General features: G+C 25.8%; 1 protein-coding gene across 2 annotated transcripts in view; it reads left to right on the top strand.

The window, feature by feature from the left end:
• Positions 1-20,882, top strand: part of mtg (mind the gap) — a 78,406-nt gene that overhangs the window by 329 nt on the left and 57,195 nt on the right. For both annotated transcript variants that reach the window (XM_075289805.1, XM_075289804.1), the window contains exon 2: positions 4,274-4,646. In XM_075289805.1, coding sequence (XP_075145920.1) covers positions 4,604-4,646 — 43 coding nt within the window. In that variant the 5' untranslated portion in view covers positions 4,274-4,603. The remainder of the gene's footprint in view (positions 1-4,273; positions 4,647-20,882) is intronic.

The following is a 20,882-nucleotide window of genomic DNA, read 5'->3' as shown; positions in this document are numbered from 1 at the left end:
CGCCAAAAGTAAACGAGAAGTTGATTACACACGGATAGTGCTACATATGATTGAACCACAATAGCAAATTAGAATTGAAAACAACAACAAAATCAATAGACTTGCATACAAAACAAAATAATAACCTTCACTAAACTAAATATCTAAAGAAAATATACACAAAAAGATCTATTCAAAGTTTACAAAAAATACCAATAAATTTACTATAAGAAATTTCATATAAAAGTCAATAAGGGGAGTGGATATTTTGTTTAGTGACAAAATGTGATAGCATCAACCCAAAAGAAAAAGTTGTCATAAAAGTGAAATTGTTTGCTTTAGTTTTCAAATGCCAAAAAAGTATAAAACCTCAACCTCTACCAAAACCAATCACCATCACCACAGCCATAGTCATCAACCTGGTGCTAATTGAAAAGAAAAAGTGTTAATAAACTACTCGAGACAAATTGTTGGACCATCAATGTCCCACAGCAGACAAGGCATATTGGATGGTTGGTTATTCATTCATCCATTTAGCTATTATTGTGACAGTCCACGAGGCAACATAGATGAGATGATTTTTTTAGGATATGTCCAAATTTATTTTTCACCGAAATAAAAAAAATATTATGAAATATGGTTTGCGGTTAATTTTACAAAACAGCAACATTTCTAATGTAATCTTAATGATGTGTATAATTAATTCGCAGTATTTTTATGTAATCCTAATGTGTGTATGAGAATTTTTTTTATGAACATCACTAATTTGTTGTTATAATAAACAATTTAATATACAAAAAAGATGAAATATAAACCAGATTACACAGCCAAAGAGACAAACCCACCTGCTACACATGGAAAAGATTACTCATCCACACAAAAAAAAAATATACAAGAGCATGAACACACATCTTCAACTGGCCTATGTTAACAACAATGGTCAAAAGTAGTAAAAAAAAACCCACAGAAACTTTATACACCAACAACAATATATTATACTTTAGCCATAACCAACTATCGCACACACATACGCATACATATTTATGCATATACTCTCTCTCTGATGTCCATGGTTGTGTCCACTTTTACTTTAAGTCAATAAGTATATCACATTAAAGTAAAGGTAAAGGTTCAAGTCGAAGTTTTTAGACCCCTACTAAGACTATTTTAAAATAGAAATATAGTATTTCATAAAGATAAACAGTTTATAATAGATTTGGTACCAGAAAATATGATAATGTGTTGAAAAAACAAAAGACTTAAGACACAAACTTAGTAGTATTTTGTGCCACTAGCACATAAAAACAAGTTTGTTTCTTAAGTCTTTTTAATTATGATGTTCTTATGTACCTAAACGTAGCCGAAGTTTAGTGTCATTGAAACAAAAAACATAGTCGAAATTGTTTGGAATGCCACAGGGTTTCAGAGTGGATGCCTACGGTGGTCCAGAACTAGATATAACCACGGCCACCACTCGATCCAAAAAAAATCCACCAAATTTGGAGAAAAATATACCAAAAAATTATGTCAAAATTTTATTTCTATAGAAAATTATGTCAAAATTTTATTTTTATGGAAATTTTGTCAAAATTTTATTTCTACAGAAAATTTTGTCAAAATTTTATTTTTATGGAAATTTTGTCAAAATTTTATTTCTATAGAAATTTTTCGCAAAACTTTACTTTTATGCAGAATTTTTTCAAACACTTAATTCTATAGAAAATTTTTTCTAAATTTTATTTATGCAGAAAATTTTCTCAAAATTTAATTTCTATAGAAAATTTTCTCAAAATTTTATTTCTTTAGAGAATTGTGGTAAAACGTTATTTTTATAGAAAATTCTCTCAAAAATTTAATTATATAGAAAATTTTTTCAGATTTTTTTCTCAAAATTTTATTTCTATAGAAAAATGTTGTCAAAATTTTATATCTATAGAAAATTTTGTCAAAATTTTAGTTTTATAGAAAATTTTGTCAAAATTTTACTTTTATGGAAAATTTTGTCAAAATTTTAATTTTATAGAAAATTTTGTCAAAATTTTATTTCTGTAGAAAATTTTGTCAAAATTTTATTTCTATAGAAAATTTTGTCAAAATTTTATTTCTATAGAAAATTTTGTCAAAATTGTATTTAAATAAAAAATTTTGTCAAAATTTTATTTTTATGGAAAATTTTGTCAAAATTTTATTTTTATGGAAAATTTTTTCAAAATTTTAGTTTTATAGAAAATTTTGTCAAAATTTTATTTCTGTAGAAAATTTTGTCAAAATTTTATTTCTATAGAAAATTTTGTCAAAGTTTTATTTCAATAGAAAATTTTTTCAATATGTTATTTCTATACAAAATTTTCTCAAAATTGTATTTCTATAGAAAATTTTCTCAAATATTTATTTCTATAGAAAATTTTCTCAAAATTTTATTTTTATGGAAAATTTTGTCACAATTCTATTTCTATGGAAAATTTTCTCAAAATTTTATTTTTATGGAAAAATTTGTCAAAATTTTAGTTTTGTAGAAAATTTTGTCAAAATTTTATTTCTGTAGAAAATTTTGTCAAAATTTGATTTCTATTGAAAATTTTCTCAAAATTTTATTCTTATAGAAAATTTTCTCAAATTTTTATTTTTATAGAAAATTTTCTCAAAATTTTATTTTTATGGAAAATGTTGTCAAAATTTTATTGCTATAGAAAGTTTTGTCAAAAGTTTATTTCTATAGAAAATTTTGTCAAAATTTTATTTTTATAGAATTTTTTTTCAAAATATTATTTCTATACAAAATTTTCTCAAAATTGTATTTCTATAGAAAATTTTCTCAAATATTTATTTCTATAGAAAATTTTCTCAAAATTTTATTTTTATGGAAAATTTTGTCACAATTCTATTTCTATGGAAAATTTTCTCCATTTCTTTTTTTCTATAGAAAATTTTCTCAAAATTTTATTTTTGCCAAAATTTTATTTTTATAGAAAATTTTGTCAAAATTTTACTTCTATGGAAAATTTTCTCAAAATTTTATTTCTATAGAAAATTTTCTCAAAAATGTATTTCTATAGAAATTTTTCTCAAAAATTTAATTCTATAGAAAATTTTCTCTAAATTTTATTTATGTAGAAAATGTTCTCAAAATTTTATTTCTATAGAAAATTTTCTCAAAATTTTATTTATATAGAGAATTAACGTAAAACTTTATTTTTATAGAAAAATAATTCAAAATTCTATTTCGATAGACAAATTTGGTCAAAATGTTATATCTATAGAAAATTTTGTCAAAATTTTATTTCTATAGAAAATTTTGTCAAAATTTTATTTCTATAGAAAATTTTGTCAAAATTTTATTTCTATAGAAAATTTTGCCAAAAAATTTTTTCTGTAGAATATTTTGTCAACATTTTAGTTTCGTGAGCCAACATCGGTAGGGTTGATCCAAAAATAGATATAACCACATATAAGCCTTCCTCCGGAAGGGCCTCTTTGTTCATATTTATTTGCCCCTTCAAAAAAAAAAAAAAAAACGAAAGACTTAAGATACAAACCTCATATGTCTTGTCATTAGCAATAAGCCGTTGACTTAATTTATTAACCTCCCAAAGCTAGTACTTATTTCGTGTCTTGGAAAAATTTCGGTGATACGTTTTCTTTATATACAGGAGTATTCTGAAAACCTCACAATTGCGAAATTTTGCAGGAATTCGGTAAGCGATGTTAGCCTTCACCCTAGCATGTTGAAAATTGATCTGTATTACTTCATATTTGTTTTTTAAAGCTTCAATAATGATTTGTTGAAGACAATGTTATCATATTGACCAAGTGTAGAGTATACATAACCATAACGCTACGTATGGAAAGAGAGAGTGTTAAAGTTAGTAGTATTTTTTTAAATAAATTTGTACGCACACACAAGCATAAGCGTACATGCCAAAAGACATTTTATTGTTCGAACGACAACGATCAGCCGAAAATTCCACACCGGTTCTGCGTGCATTTAGTGGGACAAAAGCAAAAACAAAACAAAATAATTTTCTACGAAAAAAAAAATAAATAAAAAGAAAATAATTTACATATCATATTTAGAGGAGTGGGGTATTTTTTCAATGATAAGGCAAAGAAACTATAAATAAAATAAATCGAAGTCGTAAAATGTAAAATTCAAAATAAAACACAATCTGATTTAATCAAAACATTATTAAGTAATCTCTTTTTTTGTTTTTGAAATTTGGAAATATTTTCAGATTTCATTCATAAATTAAAATAGCAAATAGATTTTATTTCATAATAATTTCACTTTCTGTAGATATCTAGACTATTCGAAGGGGGAGAAAGAGAGAGCGAGTGAGATAGAAGTTGGCGCGCTTATATTTGAAATAAAAATTGGCACATACTTATAAGAGATAAAATCATAAAAGACCTCAATAGTCTTATATCTGCTAAATAAAAAAAACGAGATAATAAAAATATATTAATTTAACAATAATAAAATACTAAAGAAAATACAAAAAAAAATCGAAATCGTTTAATATAACAAAAGAGTAAAAATAGCAAAAAAAGAAATTACTTTTGAAGAGGAAACGCAACCACATTAATTTGCCACTGACAACAGCAACAACCTCTCTCCATAGCCAATATGAATTTCATTGTGATTGGCATGTTAATAATGCAAGCTGCAAGTAAGTATCACAAACATGTTTTATTTTTAACAAAAATACATATTGATTTTCATATAGATACACATTCTTATATAAAATCTATAACACTTCATTACATTAGTACACAACCATAACCATTATTCTCTATAAAAATTTATTATTTAATTAATTTATTGTAAATAATTTTGTATATATTCTATATAAAAAGTGTAAATATTTTAATTGGAAATTGTTAGAATTATCCACAATTTTTCCAGGTTTTAGATATCAACCTTTCAGAATTATAAACCTTTAAATCTACACTAAACAAAGGGAACGCTCTAGTACCCCAAAACCAATTTAACTTCAATATAGTTTATAGAATTATTACGTTTTGAGAAAGTTTCATTGACTTTAATAATTTTTTGAACACGTTAATTAAAATTAAATATTTACAAAATGCGTATTTTCCACAAAATAGTTCAGAAATTCTTAAAAATTGTAAATTCTAAAATAAATGCGCCCACTTTGAACTTCACATGGCGCTAAACACGTTTTTGCAATTTTTAACTTAAATTTTTTTCTTCAAACTATGAGATTTTCTTTAGCAAGCAAAACAATTGTGTCCAGTAATATTTTTTAAAATATCATTTATCGAATTTTCGTTCCATTTTCGCGGTATATTAATAAAGTTATTCACGTATAAACAAATGCAAGTTTAAAAATCCAAATTATAACGAATACTTCAAAGTAAAAACAATTCAAAAAAACTTTAAACCAAATCCTCAAAACAAGCCTTAGCCTATATTTGAAGCGTTTTTAACTTAAATTTAAAAATTCAAATTCACGATTTCTTTAAATCAAAAATGTGTTTCTTTACTTTAAGGGAAAATTGCCTTAGTTCAAAGACATGCGAATTTGATAGAGGGTCGCGAATTTAAATTTAATAAAAAAAAGTTTTGACGTAAAGATTATAAACTTTATTTTAATTAAAATTTCATTATTTTAAATATATTTGTTCTTAACATTTTGTAAATTGCGCATCCTAAACTTTAGATTGCGTGATCCTTAATATCACGTAAATATTTTTTCAGTGTAAAAAAACTTTAAACTAAAAATGCAAATGCAAATACCACTTCCTTAAATCTAAATTGTTTTTCTTAACTTCAAGGGTCATATGGAATGGAGGATCAAAGATATATGTTCTAAATTTTAAGAAAATAATTCTTAATGCAAAAATTATGAGTTTTCTTTTAATTAAAATTTAAACTTAATTAAAATTGAAATTAAAAAAGTATTTAATTTAAAGAAATTTGTCTTTAATATTGTGTAAATCCTAAAATGTAGCTTCCATAATTTTTCATATTGGGGCAATATTATTTTCAGTGTGGGGATTTGTGTCAAACAATGGCGTCGAAAGTTCCATTTTTGATTCTCATTTCAATTCCTACCAAGAGAATCATTATAAAATAGCGCGTTGTGTTTTTCCAGCGAAATATAGAACAATAACGCAATACTACCACGGTTGCCACTCATGCCACAAATAATCTACCAAAATGTGAAAGTTTTAACAAAAACCTACCAAATTAAAAAAAAAATATTTTGAAACTTTCAATCAAATTTTTGTGGTTAGCATGGAAAAAACGTTTGTTCTTCGAAAGAAATATTATTTTTTTTTTATTTCAGCACTTTATTTTAATATTTCCAATATTATCTATAAGCGACATTTTTTAGGGTGTATAAATGTCCCTTGAATTGTAAGTGATTTGAATTTTAAACGTTTTAACGACTTTAGCTTGCACCAAGGGAAAGTTACTACTTCTACAAAAAGGGAGAACTTAGAATGACCGAAATGATAGTATGACCAAAATTTTAAAAAATAAAATTTTTAAAGATATTGCATTTGTGGAAAACTTTATTTCTATGGAATATTTTGTAAAATTTTTATTTCTATAGAAATTTTGTCAAAATTTCTTTTCCATAGAAAATTTTGTCAAAATTTTATTTCTATAGAAAATTTTGTAAAAATTTTATTTCTATAGAAAATTTTGTCAAAATGTGGCTGCTGATGAGGAATGTGGTAATTCAGAAACAGCTGTACATCCAACCATATTGCAGTCTACAGGGCTTTGCCCAAATAAATTTGACAAGCATACTTTTCCTCTGTTGGTTTAGCTATCTACACTTGTAGTTTAGTTAATGCATGGTTTTAAGCTGAAATCAAAAACAACAACAATGATTAAAGAAAAAAAAAATAAAACCAACAATAGCAAAACAAAACGAAAAAATTTTATTTCCATAGAAAAAATTTTCAAAATTTTGTGTCGGTAGAAAATTTTGCCAAAATTTTATTTCTATAGAAAATATTGTCAAAATTTTATTTCTATAGAAAATTTTGTCAAATATTTATTTCCATAGAAAATTTTATTTCTGTAGAAAATTTTGTCAAAACTTTATGTCCTGTAGAAAATTTTGCCAACATTTTATTTCTATAGAAAATTTTGTCAAAATTGTATTTCTATAGAAGTTTTATCAAAATTTTAATTCTATAGAAAATTTTGTCAAAATTTTATGTTCTCTAGAAAAGTTTGCCAACATTTTATTTCTATAGAAAAGTTTGCCAACATTTTATTTCTATAGAAAATTTTGTCAAAATTTTATTTCCATAGAAAAATTTGTCAAAATTTTGCCAAAACTTTATTTCGATAGAAAATATTGTCAAAATTTTATTTCTATAGAAAATTGTGTCAAATATTTATTTCCATAGAAAATTTTGTTTCTGTAGAAAATTTTGCCCAAATTTTATTTCTATAGAAATTTTGTCAAAATTTTATGTCTGTAGAAAATTTTGCCAACATTTTATTTCTATAGAAAATTTTGTCAAAATTTTATTTCCATAGAAAAACTTGTCAAAATTTTGTGTCTGTAGAAAATTTTGCCAAAATTTTATTTCTATAGAAAATTGTGTCAAATATTTATTTCCATAGAAAATTTTGTGTCTGTAGAAAATTTTGTCAAAATTTTATTTCTATAGAAATTTTGTCAACATTTTAATTCTATAGAAAATTTTGTCAAAATTTTATTTCCATGGGAAAATTTGTCAAAATTTTTTGTCTGTAGAAAATTTTGCCAAAATTTTATTTCTATAGAAGTTTTATCAAAATTTTATTTCCATAGAAAAATTTGTCAAAATTTTGTGTCTGTAGAAAATTTTGCCAAAATTTTATTTCTATAGAAAATATTGTCAAAGTTTTATTTCTATAGAAAATTGTGTCAAATATTTATTTCCATTCCATTATTTTTATTCTAAAGAAAATTTTGTCAAAATTTTATTTCCATAGACAAATTTGTCAAAATGTTGTGTCTGTAGAAAATTTTTCCAAAATTTTATTTCTATAGAAAATATTGTCAAAGTTTTATTTCTATAGAAAATTGTGTCAAATATTTATTTCCATAGAAAATTTTGTGTCTGTAGAAAATTTTGCCCAAAGTTTATTTCTATAGAAATTTTGTCAAAATTTTATGTCTGTAGAAAATTTTGCCCAAATTTTATTTCTATAGAAATTTTGTCAAAATTTTATTTCTATAGAAATTTTGTCAACATTTTAATTCTATAGAAAATTCTGTCAAAATTTTATTTCTATAGAAATTTTGTCAAAATTTTAATTCTATAGAAGTTTTGTCAAAATTTTATTTTTATAGAAGATTTTGCAAAATTTTATTTCCATAGAAAAATTTGTCAAAATTTTGTGTCTGTAGAAAATTTTGCCAACATTTGATTTCTATAGAAATTTTGTCAAAATTTTATTTCTATAGAAATTTTGTCAAAATTTTAATTCAATAGGAAATTTTGTCAACATTTTATTTCTATAGAAAATTTTGTCAACATTTTAGTTCTATAGAAGTTTTATCAAAATTTTAATTCTATAGAAAACTTTGTCAAAATTTTATTTCTATAGAAAAATTTGTCAAAATGTTGTGTCTGTAGAAAATCTTGCCAAAATTTTATTTCTATAGAAAATATTGTCAAAATTTTATTTCTATAGAAAATTTTATCAAAATTTTATTTCCATAGAAAAATTTGCCAAAATTTTGTGTCTGTAGAAAATTTTACCCAAATTTTATTTCTATAGAAATTTTTTCAAAATTTTATTTCTATAGAAATTTTGTCAACATTTTAATTCTATAGAAATTTTGTCAAAATTTTATTTCTATAGAAGATTGTGCAAAATGTTATTTCCATAGAAAAATTTGTCAAAATGTTGCGTCTGTAGATAATTTTGCCAAAATTTGTTTTCTATAGAAATTTTGTCAAAATTTTATTGCTATAGCAATTTTGTCAAAATTTTAATTCAATAGAAAATTTTGTCAACATTTTATTTCTATAGAAATTTTGTCAAAATTTTATTTCTAGAGAAATTTTGTCAAAATTTTATTTCTATAGAAATTTTGTCAAAATTTTTTGCATATAGAAAATTTTGTGTCTGTAGAAAATTTTGACAAAATTTTATTTCTATAGAAATTTAGTCAACATTTTATTTCTATAGAAAATTTTGTCAAAAATTTATTTCCATAGAAAATTTTGTCAAAATATAGAAAATTAATGTACCTCTTAGTTGGTGAGATATATTTTGCAAAATCTACCAAAACATCAAGAATTCTACCAATCTACCAAATAGTAATTAGTCTTCCATTTTTGATAGAATTCTACCAACTGTGGCAATCGTGAATATTACCCTTGACTTCCATAGCGAAGTCAAAGGCGTTTGTAAACAATATAATGAACTGTCGTTAAAACAAATATCATGTAACTGTCTGTTCTACTTTGGCAGGTATACTAGTGCCAATTTGGCAATACTTCATGCCAGCTACCCTTTATTAAAGATGCTCTTATGCTCCTTTATAAAAATTTAAATCCAAACAAAAGCTTCCAATTCATAGGAGCTAGAGATTCAAATAAATCGTGATTTCAGTCTTTAAACCATTGTTTTGTCATACTACAAACCTGAATGTCAGTAGTTTGAATATTTCAAGGATTAAATGAATTAACATAAGACAGACGTTAGATTCGTGATCCACCTGTATATTCACCGGTGGTTTATTATGTAATGCTAGTTTTCTTCAGTTAGATAGAGAGATTTTTTTATACAAAATTTTAGAGGAAAATAAGCCTTCTCTCATGTCTGCCTATGATGACCACATTGTCCAACATTTTAACCTGTATAGTTGGTGTTAAATACTCGATTATCCCATACAATAGGTAATGGTATTAAAAGGCGATTTAATCTCAATTCAAGTCTATAATTGGCTAAAATGAAAACAAAAAGCGGTGAGAAGTAATAGCTAATAGCAAAGTAGAAGTAAAACGAACACGGGTAATAAATCAAAAAAAAAATCGTCAATGAATTCACTAAACATTGAGGTATATCTCTATTGTGTAAACATACTTCTTCATGCTACAAAAGAAGACAATGTCTTTTAATGCTGTCTGTAATAAAATTGGGATATTTAAAGACGAATTAGTTGGAAGTTCATACACTGAAACACATACCGGTAGTAATCTTTAGGAGACGTCCAACAAGCTTATATTTCTACAGAGATGAAGGAAAACTGTAAAACAATAGGAATATAGTTGGACAATACATGGAGACACAATGGAGACTTATATTATTATACGAGGTCTGATCAAAAAAATAATCGTTTTTTTTCGATATTGTTACATATGTTTGTTATACATCCAAACAAAATATGAATTTCTCTGGAACGAAATTTTAGATAAACGTAATTCCCTTTTCTTGCAAAGTAGTTTGTTTAAGGTCTAAAAAACTCGGCGATCACCTCTTCATTGCAGCCAAATTCTTTCCCTGCGAGCATCCTTTTGAGGTCTGAGAACAAGAAAAAGTCGCTGGGGGCCAGATCTGGAGAATACGGTGGGTGGGGAAGCAATTCGAAGGCCAATTCATGAATTTTTGCCATCGTTCTCAATGACTTGTGGCACGGTGCGTTGTCTTGGTGGAACAACACTTTTTTCTTCTTCATATGAGGGCCGTTTTGCCGCGATTTCGACCTTCAAACGCTCTAATAACACCATATAATAATCACTGTTGATGGTTTTTCCCTTCTCAAGATAATCGATAAAAATTATTCCATGCGCATCCCAAAAAACAGAGGCCATTACTTTGCCAGCGGACTTTTGAGTCTTTCCACGCTTCGGAGACGGTTCACCGGTCGCTGTCCACTCAGCCGACTATCGATTGGACTCAGGAGTGTAGTGATGGAGCCATGTTTCATCCATTGTCACATATCGACGGAAAAACTCGGGTGTATTACGTGTTAACAGCTGCAAACACCGCTCAGAATCATCAACACGTTGTTGTTTGTATTTAAATGTGAGCTCGCGCGGCACCCATTTTGCGCAGAGCTTCCTCATATCCAAATATTGATGAATGATATGACCGACACGTTCCATTGATATCTTTAAGGCCTCTGCTATCTCGATCAACGTCATTTTACGGTCATTCAAAATCATTTTGTGGATTTTTTTATGTTTTCGTCAGTAACCACCTCTTTCGGGCGTCCACTGCGTTCACCGTCCTCCGTGCTCATTTCACCACGCTTGAATTTTGCATACCAATCAATTATTGTTGATTTCCCTGGGGCAGAGTCCGGAAACTCATTATCAAGCCAAGTTTTTGGTTCCACCGTATTTTTTCCCTTAAGAAAACAGTATTTTACCAAAACACGAAATTCCTTTTTTTCCATATTTTTCACAATAACAAAAGTTGCTTCACAAAAGACGCTCTATCTCACTAACTAATTGACTTACAGACGTCAAATTTTGACACGAATCATTTGAAGGTTGGTACTATATAAAATATGAATTTAATACTAGCGACGCTATCTATGTGTCAGATCGGGGACTTATCAGCCAACCTGTTACAATAAAAACTTTGGACACTACACGCAGAGAAGAAACATGATTGTCACAATCATATTCGAAGAGCAAAATAATATGATAGGAGCTATTTTTGCGGCGACCATATAACATTTTAACCTGCAACCATGTTGGCTCAGTGAACATGGTTATAAGAAAAATATAATTGTCCTCATCTAAAATGTTATTATATTGATAAAAATTTTGTTTGAATGAAAAGACAATGGTCACGATTTAAAATGTTACGGTATTCATTCAAAATGTTTTCTTCTAGTTAAAAGAACATGGTCACAACCTAAAATGTTTTGATCTTTAAGAAAAAACTTTTTTCATCGTTGAAAAAAAGGACGCCACTTGCGAAAAGAAAACACAAAATTAACTTTATTTATTTGTTTTTATTTATTTATAAAATAATTCATTATTTATTTGTATTTATAATGCCATGCAAGCAAACATCATATATTTTTACACACACTTTTTATTTCAATTTCAACAATAAGTAATCATTCCATATTTACATCGTGTCCATCAAATGTACAAATGCAGACATCATATAACTGCATATAAAAATAAATGATCCATATAGCAAAATGCAGAACAAAAAACAGGTACATAAATGTAAATGGTCTTTATGGCCATGAAATGGTTCTAGACATGTCTATATACTCTTTTCCCTGTAAAAAAGTAAAAAAATTGAATGGTCAGGTACATGATTTTCCCGACCATTTAATGGTCTCAAATTCTATCATTTAAATAATAGAACATGTTTGCGGTATTTGAGAACCATTCAAATGCTTATTGCCACCATACATTTTTCTCCGGTCGAAAACTATTTTTACAAAGACAAAATACATGGTTTTCGCGGCAATTACATGCTCTAGATAAGCATTAAATGGATGCGGCAACCATGTCCAAACATGGTTTTTCTGTGCGTGTATGTTCCGCATCTCAAAAACGGACTGTCGCAAATTTTTCAACGAGATGGCTGAGCAGTTGAAGATTTGTCGAGAAAACCAAGATTGTAGTTTCTTGTAGCGGTTAAGCTAGTAAGACTAGGAACCACCCCACATATTCCAGGGGAACTAGAATCTTCGTACGACTCTAGGCCATAAGTCTATGAGAGAAATATAATAGTTGTAAAGACACTCAAACTAGATGTACTAATATTCTCAAGGCGTCCTGAAATTTTTAATAAGCGAACGTTGTAGCGAGTTTCCAAAAAAGGTTGTAGTATTGATGATCCAATTAAAAAATTAATTGTTACAGCTATTTTTTGTGTACTCAAAAAAAAAAAGTTTACTTGCATTCAAAAATTTTGACTTTCTCTTAAGGATTTTGGTATTCAATCCGAGCCAAAGATGCGGCGTCGTTGAAATAAAGACATTTTTTGGCGACCTATCTGGCTTTAAATCTAGAATCAATAAATTTAAAAATAGAATAAAAATCTGATTTATTGAATTTTTATTCTCTTTTCGCGATAGATTATTCACATACAAACAAATGCCTGTTTAAAAATCCAAATTATAACGTATACTTCAAAGTACAAAATGTTTTCGTAATTAAAAAAAAAAAAAAAAAAAACTTTAAACCAATGATCCTCAAATCAAATCTTCAAAATAATTCTTAGCCTATATTTGAAGCGTTTTTATCTTAAATATAAAGATTCAATATTTCAATTAATTTAAGGACGATTTCTGTAAATCAAAAACGTGTTTCTTTACTTTAAGGAAAATTTGCCTTTGTTCAAAGACATGCGTCTTTAACGGAGGGACGCAAATTCCCAAAATTTTAATGAAAAAATTTGAAGAAAACAATTTCATTATTTTTAAGGAAATTTGTCCTTAATATTTTGTAAATTCGGCATCCTAAAATTTAGATTGCATAATCTTTAATATCACGTAAAAATTTGTTCACTGTGGTTAATTTTTTAAACAAAAACATAAGATGAATATAAAATTTTTCATTAAAAAAAAATTGATTAATTTTTAAAATTTTTTTGATAATTTTTCACTGTGTATAATTAACAAAAACAATTTTGATCTTTCTTTTCCTGGTTTTGTTTTCAATGTATTCATTCGTAAACTCCGACCGTATAGAACTTACAGCATAATTTTCATAATTTGGCACTTAATATACATATGTATTTAGAATAGTTTACCCACAAATTCAAGCAATAGTGCACAAAAATTGAAATTGAGGTTTACAGATGCGTTAAATTGAAATGATGTCATCACCTCTGAATTAAGAGACAATGTGGAAATATTTAGTCTTCTTATGGAAATATCATCGAATTGCTGGTGTGACTAGTCTGCACAAACTGGCAAATTGTCATCTAAGAATAACATTAACTCATGGGTGGAATGGTGTTGGAATGGTTGACTGGTTATTTTGTGGTTAGTTTGGGAGTCTTCTATAGCATAACCAACTTAATGTTAACTCGTTGTTGGACGGTATTAAGATCCATGCTGGATTTATTAATAGAATTGTGTAATTATTAACACATTCGATTTATGTAATTTGTTGTTTTTGGAAGGATCGAGGTGAAAAGATTAAACAGATGATGGTAAGCAGTCATATTTTCTTAATCCAGGAATCACCTTGGAGTAAATATTACTACATGTCCAACTTGCATGTGGAAGGTCAATATTGACTAAATACCAACTTGATTGTTCAAAAAACATTAGTGGCAGGTTTAAGTTAAAATTGACTAGTACTGTCAATTTATTAGTCATATACCCCTCAAGGCGCTTGTGTGAGAGCCTTTATTCATTAATTGTTCTCATTTTAGTGATAACTCATGCCGAGGTCTTTGAATTTGTACCAAAGCTTTTTGGGAAAAATAAAAGTTTTGATGGGTCCCATTTACTTGGAGCCTTTGCGTTTCTCCATCATAATAAGTATGAGTAAAACATTAATTCCTGGTCTTGCTAACTCATCCACATATTATGTGAGTATTGAACTGCTGAATATCTCGTTGACAGAAGGTATGTCAATACCATATTGTTGTGTACACAACGATCCACTAATGTTTCAGCCATTACTATTAGGCTAAAATCGAACTATTCAGCCATATCGTCGAGAGATCGTTGCGACAGTTTGTAGTTTTCGAGTTGAGGGACACAGAGTCCAAGGATTGGATTTTATTACTGGATATATGTAGAAATTTAAGAAAAGTTTATTCTCGGGAGTCTTTGTAAACCACACATCACTTCATTGGTAATTAGTGCTTCAAATTTCAATAGAGAGTTTCGCCAGAGTATGATGGTCAGGGTTGGGTAATCGCCTGTGTACACGGGCTCTTTGTTCACTTTGTCTACAAAATTTTGCGTAAAAATGAAATTTTGACAATAATTTCTATAAAAATAAAATTTTAACAAAATTTTCTATAAAAATAAAATTTTGACAAAATTTTCTATAGAAATAAAATTTTGGCAAAATTTTCATTAGAAATAAAATTTTGACAAAATTTTCTATAAAAATAAAATTTTGACAAAATTTTCTAAAAATAAAATTTTGACAAAATTTTCTAAAAATAAAATTTTGACAAAATTTTCTATAAAAATAAAATTTTGACAATAATTTTTATAAACAAAATTTGACAAAATCTTCTTAGAAATAAAATTTTGACAAAATTTTCGATAAAAATAAAATTTTTACAAAATTTTCTATAAAATAAAATTTTGACAAAATTTTCTATAAAAATAAAATTTTTCACAAAATCTTCTATAAAAATAAAATTTTGACAAAATTTTCTTAGAAATAAAATTTTGACAAAATTTTCTTAGAAATAAAACTTTGACAAAATTTTCTATAGAAATAAAATTTTGACAAAATTTTCTTAGAAATAAAACTTTGACAAAATTTTCTATAGAAATAAAATTTTGACAAAATTTTCTATAGATATACAATTTTGACAAAATCTTCTATAAAAATACAATTTTGACAAAATTTTCTTAGAAATAAAACTTTGACAAAAGTTTCTATAGAAATAAAATTTTGACAAAATTTTCTATAGATATAAAATTTTGACAAAATTTTCTACAGAAATAAAATTTTGACAAAATCTTCTACAAAAATAAAATTTTGACAAAATTTTCTACAAAAATAAAATTTTGACAAAATTTTCTATAAAAATAAAATTTTGACAAAATTTTCTATAAAAATAAAATTTTGACAAAATTTTCTACAAAAATAAAATTTTGACAAAATTTTTTACAAAAATAAATTTTTGACAAAATTTTCTATAAAAATAAAATTTTGACAAAATTTTTTATAAAAATAAATTTTTGACAAAAATTTTCTATAAAAATAAAATTTTGAAAAAATTTTCTATAAATATAAAATGTTGACAAAATTTTCTGTAAATTTTTGACAAAATTTTCTATAAATATAAAATGTTGACAAAATTTTCTGTAAAAATAAAATGTTGACAAAATTTTCTATAAAAATAAAATTTTGACAACATTTTTTGTATAAAAATAAAATTTTGATAAAATTTTCTATAAAAATAAAATTTACTACAAAAATTAAATTTTGAAAAAATTTTCTATAAAACTAAAATTAAAAAAAATATAAAAATAAAATTTTCTATAAAAATAAAATTTTGACAAAATTTTCTATAAAAATAGAATTTTGACAAAATTTTCTATAAAAATAAAATTTTAATAAAACGCACGGTTTTAAAATATCCGTAAAAATTATTTGGAAAAACTCAAACGATAAGTCCTATCTCATCCGCCGAATAAACCTGACATTACTTCTTCTAACTACCACTGGTTCCAATCGATGGTACATGACCTAGCTGATCAGGATTTTCGATCTTATGAGAAAATCAAAAATTGGGTAGATTCACGGTTTGAGTGAAAAGGCTAGACGTTTTGGCAACACTGTATCTGTATGTTGCAAGAAAGATAGAAAAAAGTGGTAGTTAGTGATGGACAATATTTCCATTGATCAGTCTGTTATATTTTTTTCGGAATAAATTTTCAAATTCGAATGTTACATGTTCTATTTTCAAAAGTTACCTTTTAAACTAATAAACAAAATTTTGAACCTCAACAAACTAGTAGTTCGTCACATGATGTATTTCAATGGGATGAATGGTGAGCCTCAAAAATAACGGGCTGTCAAAAGTCTCCAATAATTCATGGAATCTTTAGTCCCTCCTTACACATATTGATTGTATCAAATTTTGTATACGCCTTCTCTTTCATGAGAGTGTAATAACAATACGATATTGTGTATTGTGTGCTGAACTATTCAGAAAATTCATTTAGATGAATTGAAAACAAAAGACTTAAGCAAAAAGCGGCATAAAAGAAAGCCAATTTTTTTGCAACATCCAGAAAGCTTGGATGATATCAGCTAATATGTTTAGTTTTTTTTATAGAGACAGAAAAATATAAGTATTTAATACCCAAAGGCATATTTATCATATTTTAAAAATCTTTTTTTTATTTTTTTTTGGTATTTCATCCAGGAGGATGAGCCATCATGTGTCCATCTTACTTGATGTTCAATAATACAACCTTTTGATCCCATCGATCAATAAAGACTATTATAAAAATTATTTTTGAAGAGTTTTTGCAATAAAATGAAAAGTTCACAGAGTCCAACAAAAGTTCAATGATTAAATGATGGTATTTATCGAAATATAGCCTTAAAATGGATATGAATATAATTACCACAAGAAAAATTCGATTATTCTTTTTTTTTGCTAAGTTAACAATATATTTCTAGATTAACTTAAAGTAGCTGAAAGGCCATGATACGTGATTTTTCACATCTCATTTCAATGTTATTGAAAATAAGATGCAAATGCAGAAACATGTACATGTACATGTGCATTTGGATATTACGAAAGTACTCGTAATTATGACAACACTTGCAAAACTGTGATGATTTGCAATAATGGCTAATCACAAAACCGAAATCTTAATTATATTAAAATAAATTTACAACCTCATTAGCAAACAACAACATTTTTATCCCTAAATTTATCCTCATTGCTTTACAAGGACGACAGATATCTATCTTACAATTAATATTGATTAAATGTTGCTCTCAAAACCACAACTTGCTTACCCTAATCTAAGGTCTACGGAGACCGCATTGCATGAACAAGTCGGTGTTCTTGGTGGGTCACTATCTTTAAATATGGTGGGGTTACACTAGCAGTTAGAAGAAACTTCCTAAATACAGGAAGGCCTCCTGATGACCGGATTGTAGATGAGAGAGAATGTTCTAAGAGTAAATCCTGAAAAGACAGAACTAGTACAACGAATTTATGATACCAACAGTAAAGCTCATTTCTTAAGGTGGCATTGAAATTCTCTTTGGCGGAAGAGTTCCATTAGACAGCAATTTAGACTTTAAACCCAATACAGAAGAAAGATTGAGGATATCCACAACGGCCGTGTAGTCATGCAAAAAGGCAATAGCGAGAACATGGAAGAAAACGACAGTGGTATGGTGGTCACCACATCACGAACCGAAGATTTTAAGTCTAGTGAATGGTGAAACGGGTTTTAAGCCAAGTGAATCGTGTCTTTGTAAGTCTCACGGTTGCCACTCAAGCCAAACTAATCTACAAAAAATTTGGAGCAAATTTTGCCAAAAAATACCAATCTTATTTTGTTAAAATTTTATTTCTATAAAAATTATGCCAGTCAAAATTTTTTTTCTATATAAAATTTTGTCGAAATTTTATTTTCATAGAAAATTTTGTCAACATTTTATTTTTATAGAAAATTTTATCTTTATAGAAAATTTTGTCTAAAGTTCATTTCCAAATTTTGTCTAAAGTTCATTTCCATAAATTTTGTCAAAATTTGATTTCTATAGAAATTTTGTCAAAATTTTATTTTTATAGAAAATTTTGTCAAAATTTGACTTCTATAGAAATTTTGTCAAAATTTTATATCTATAAAAAATTTTGTCAAAATTTGATTTCTAAAGGAACTTTGTCAAATTTTTATATTTATGGAAAATTTTATAATAATATAATTTTATATTTTTAAATAAAATGTTGTCAAAATTTCATTTCTATATAAAATTTTGTCAAAATTTTATTTCTTTAGAAAATTTTGTCAAAATTTAATTTCTATAGAAACTTTTGTCAAAATTTTATTTCTATAGAAAATTTTGCCACAATTTTATTTCTATAGAAAATTTTGTCAAAATTATATTCTATAGAAAATTTTGTAAAATTTTTATTTCTATAGAAAATTTTGTCAAAATTTGATTTCTAAAGAAAATTTTGTTAAAATTTTATATCCATTGAAAATTGTGTCAAAATTTTATTTCTATAGAAAATTGTGTCAACATTTTATTTCTATAGAAAATTTGTCAACATTTTATTTCTATAGAAAATTTTGTCAAAATTTTATTTCTATAGAAAATTTTGTCAAAATTTGATTTCTATAGAAATTTTGTCAAAATTTTATATCTATAGAAAATTTTGCCAAAATTTGATTTCTAAAGAAATTTTGTAAAAATTTTATATCTACAGAAAATTTTGTCAAAATTTTATATCTATGGAAAATTTTGTCAAATTTTCTATATAAAATTTTTTCAAAATGTTATTTCGATAGAACATTTTCTCAAAATTTTATTTCTTTAGAAAATTTTGTCAAAATTTCATTTCTACAGAAAATTTTGTTAAAATTTTATTTCTATACAAAATGTTGTAAAAATTTTAGATCTACAGAAAATTTTGTCAAATTCTTTCATAATTGGAATTGGGCACCCCTATCAATCGATTCCAAAGAGCCTCGTGTGTCGATTATTACCCATTAATCCACTTATTAATTCCAAATTGTATTATATAATGCATTACACCTTGAAACTATTATTTGAATTTCTAATTTCTTTTTCAAAAATTAGATGTATTTATGACAGAAAATTTGCAAATCAATTAATACAAAAAGTGGCCATAAATGTTTCTTACATTAGTCCAAATACGCTGAATAACTTAAAATGCTTTAACAAAAATAAATGGCTCAATTTAAAAGTTTAAACCTAGATTAATTTTATTGTTTATTAGAGGAGATAGTGAAAAAAATAAGAAACCTTTTTTTTGCTGCAAATAAATATTTATATTTTTTTATATTTATAGTTAACATTATTTTCTACTAAAGAACAATTAAGAAAACATTACTCAAAATCTTATGTCAAGTTTTTTTTTTTTTTTTTTTTTTTTTTTTTTTTAACAAAAGTTGCAAAAAACTGTTTTTTAAATATTCAACTTATTTATTTGAGGTGACTTGCTAAAATGAAACATGCGACATAAAGAAAGCCAATTGGGGTTACAAATTTGATATCAGTTAATCAGTTTTTATCCCATGTCATGTTAGATAAAAAATTATTACAATATATTAAATTAGCCTAGGGTAAGTAATAAATATTTTTGCTGTATCCAATATGTTGCCATCATTTCCTTTTGTCAACATCAATTCATTTAAGAGAAGCCGACACTTAAGTTTAAATAATGATTTTTGGCAAACGAAAAAAATTCTCTGGAAGCATATGATGACTAATGATAACGATTGTTAGTATTATGGAAGCAACTTTAAAGAAAATATGAAAAAAAACTCCCTTACTATGCTTTATGGTTTAATGGTATACAAGATTATCGATGAAACGAAAAAAAAATGAGTCAATGAATTGGTTTTACTAATTTCCAAAAAAAAACACTTATACACGCAAGAAAAATACATTTTTCAAAAACGAAGTCTTCGTTTGGAATTTTATTTTCGCGTTAAAAAAGTTTTTTTTTGTGGTAAACATTCACTTCTTTTATTGGATGTAATTTAATAATTATTAGCTCCAATTTTTGTTCATTTCTAAAAAATCCCTATGTATTCCTGACATCCTGTAATACAAAATAATGTAGAAGCAAATATCCGATTTTACAAACTATTTAAAATTTTTCTTTCTATAGAAAATTTGGTCAAAATTTTATTTCTATAGAAAAACTTGTTAAAATTTTGTTTTTATAGAAAATTTTGTCAAAATTTTTTTTATATAGAAATTTTGTCAAAATTTTATTTCTATAGAAAATTTTGTCAAAATTTTATTTCTATAGAAAATTTTGTCAAAATTTTATTTCTATAGAAAATTTTGTCAAAATTGTATTTCTATAGAAAATTTTGTCAAAATTTTATTTCTATAGAAAATTTTGTCAAAATTTTATTTCTATAGAAAATTTTGTCAAAATTTTATTGCTATAAAATGTTGTCAAAATTTTATTTCTATAGAAAATTTTGTCAAAATTTTATTTGTATAGAAAATTTTATTTCTATAGAAAAACTTGTCAAAATTTTATTTCTATAGAAAATTTTGTC

The sequence above is a fragment of the Haematobia irritans genome, chromosome 1, assembly GCF_050003625.1.
Source record: "Haematobia irritans isolate KBUSLIRL chromosome 1, ASM5000362v1, whole genome shotgun sequence".
Taxonomy (NCBI): Eukaryota; Metazoa; Arthropoda; class Insecta; order Diptera; family Muscidae; genus Haematobia; species Haematobia irritans.
The sequence above is the reverse complement of the archived record's forward strand: the minus strand, read 5'-3'. Positions and strand labels throughout refer to the sequence as shown.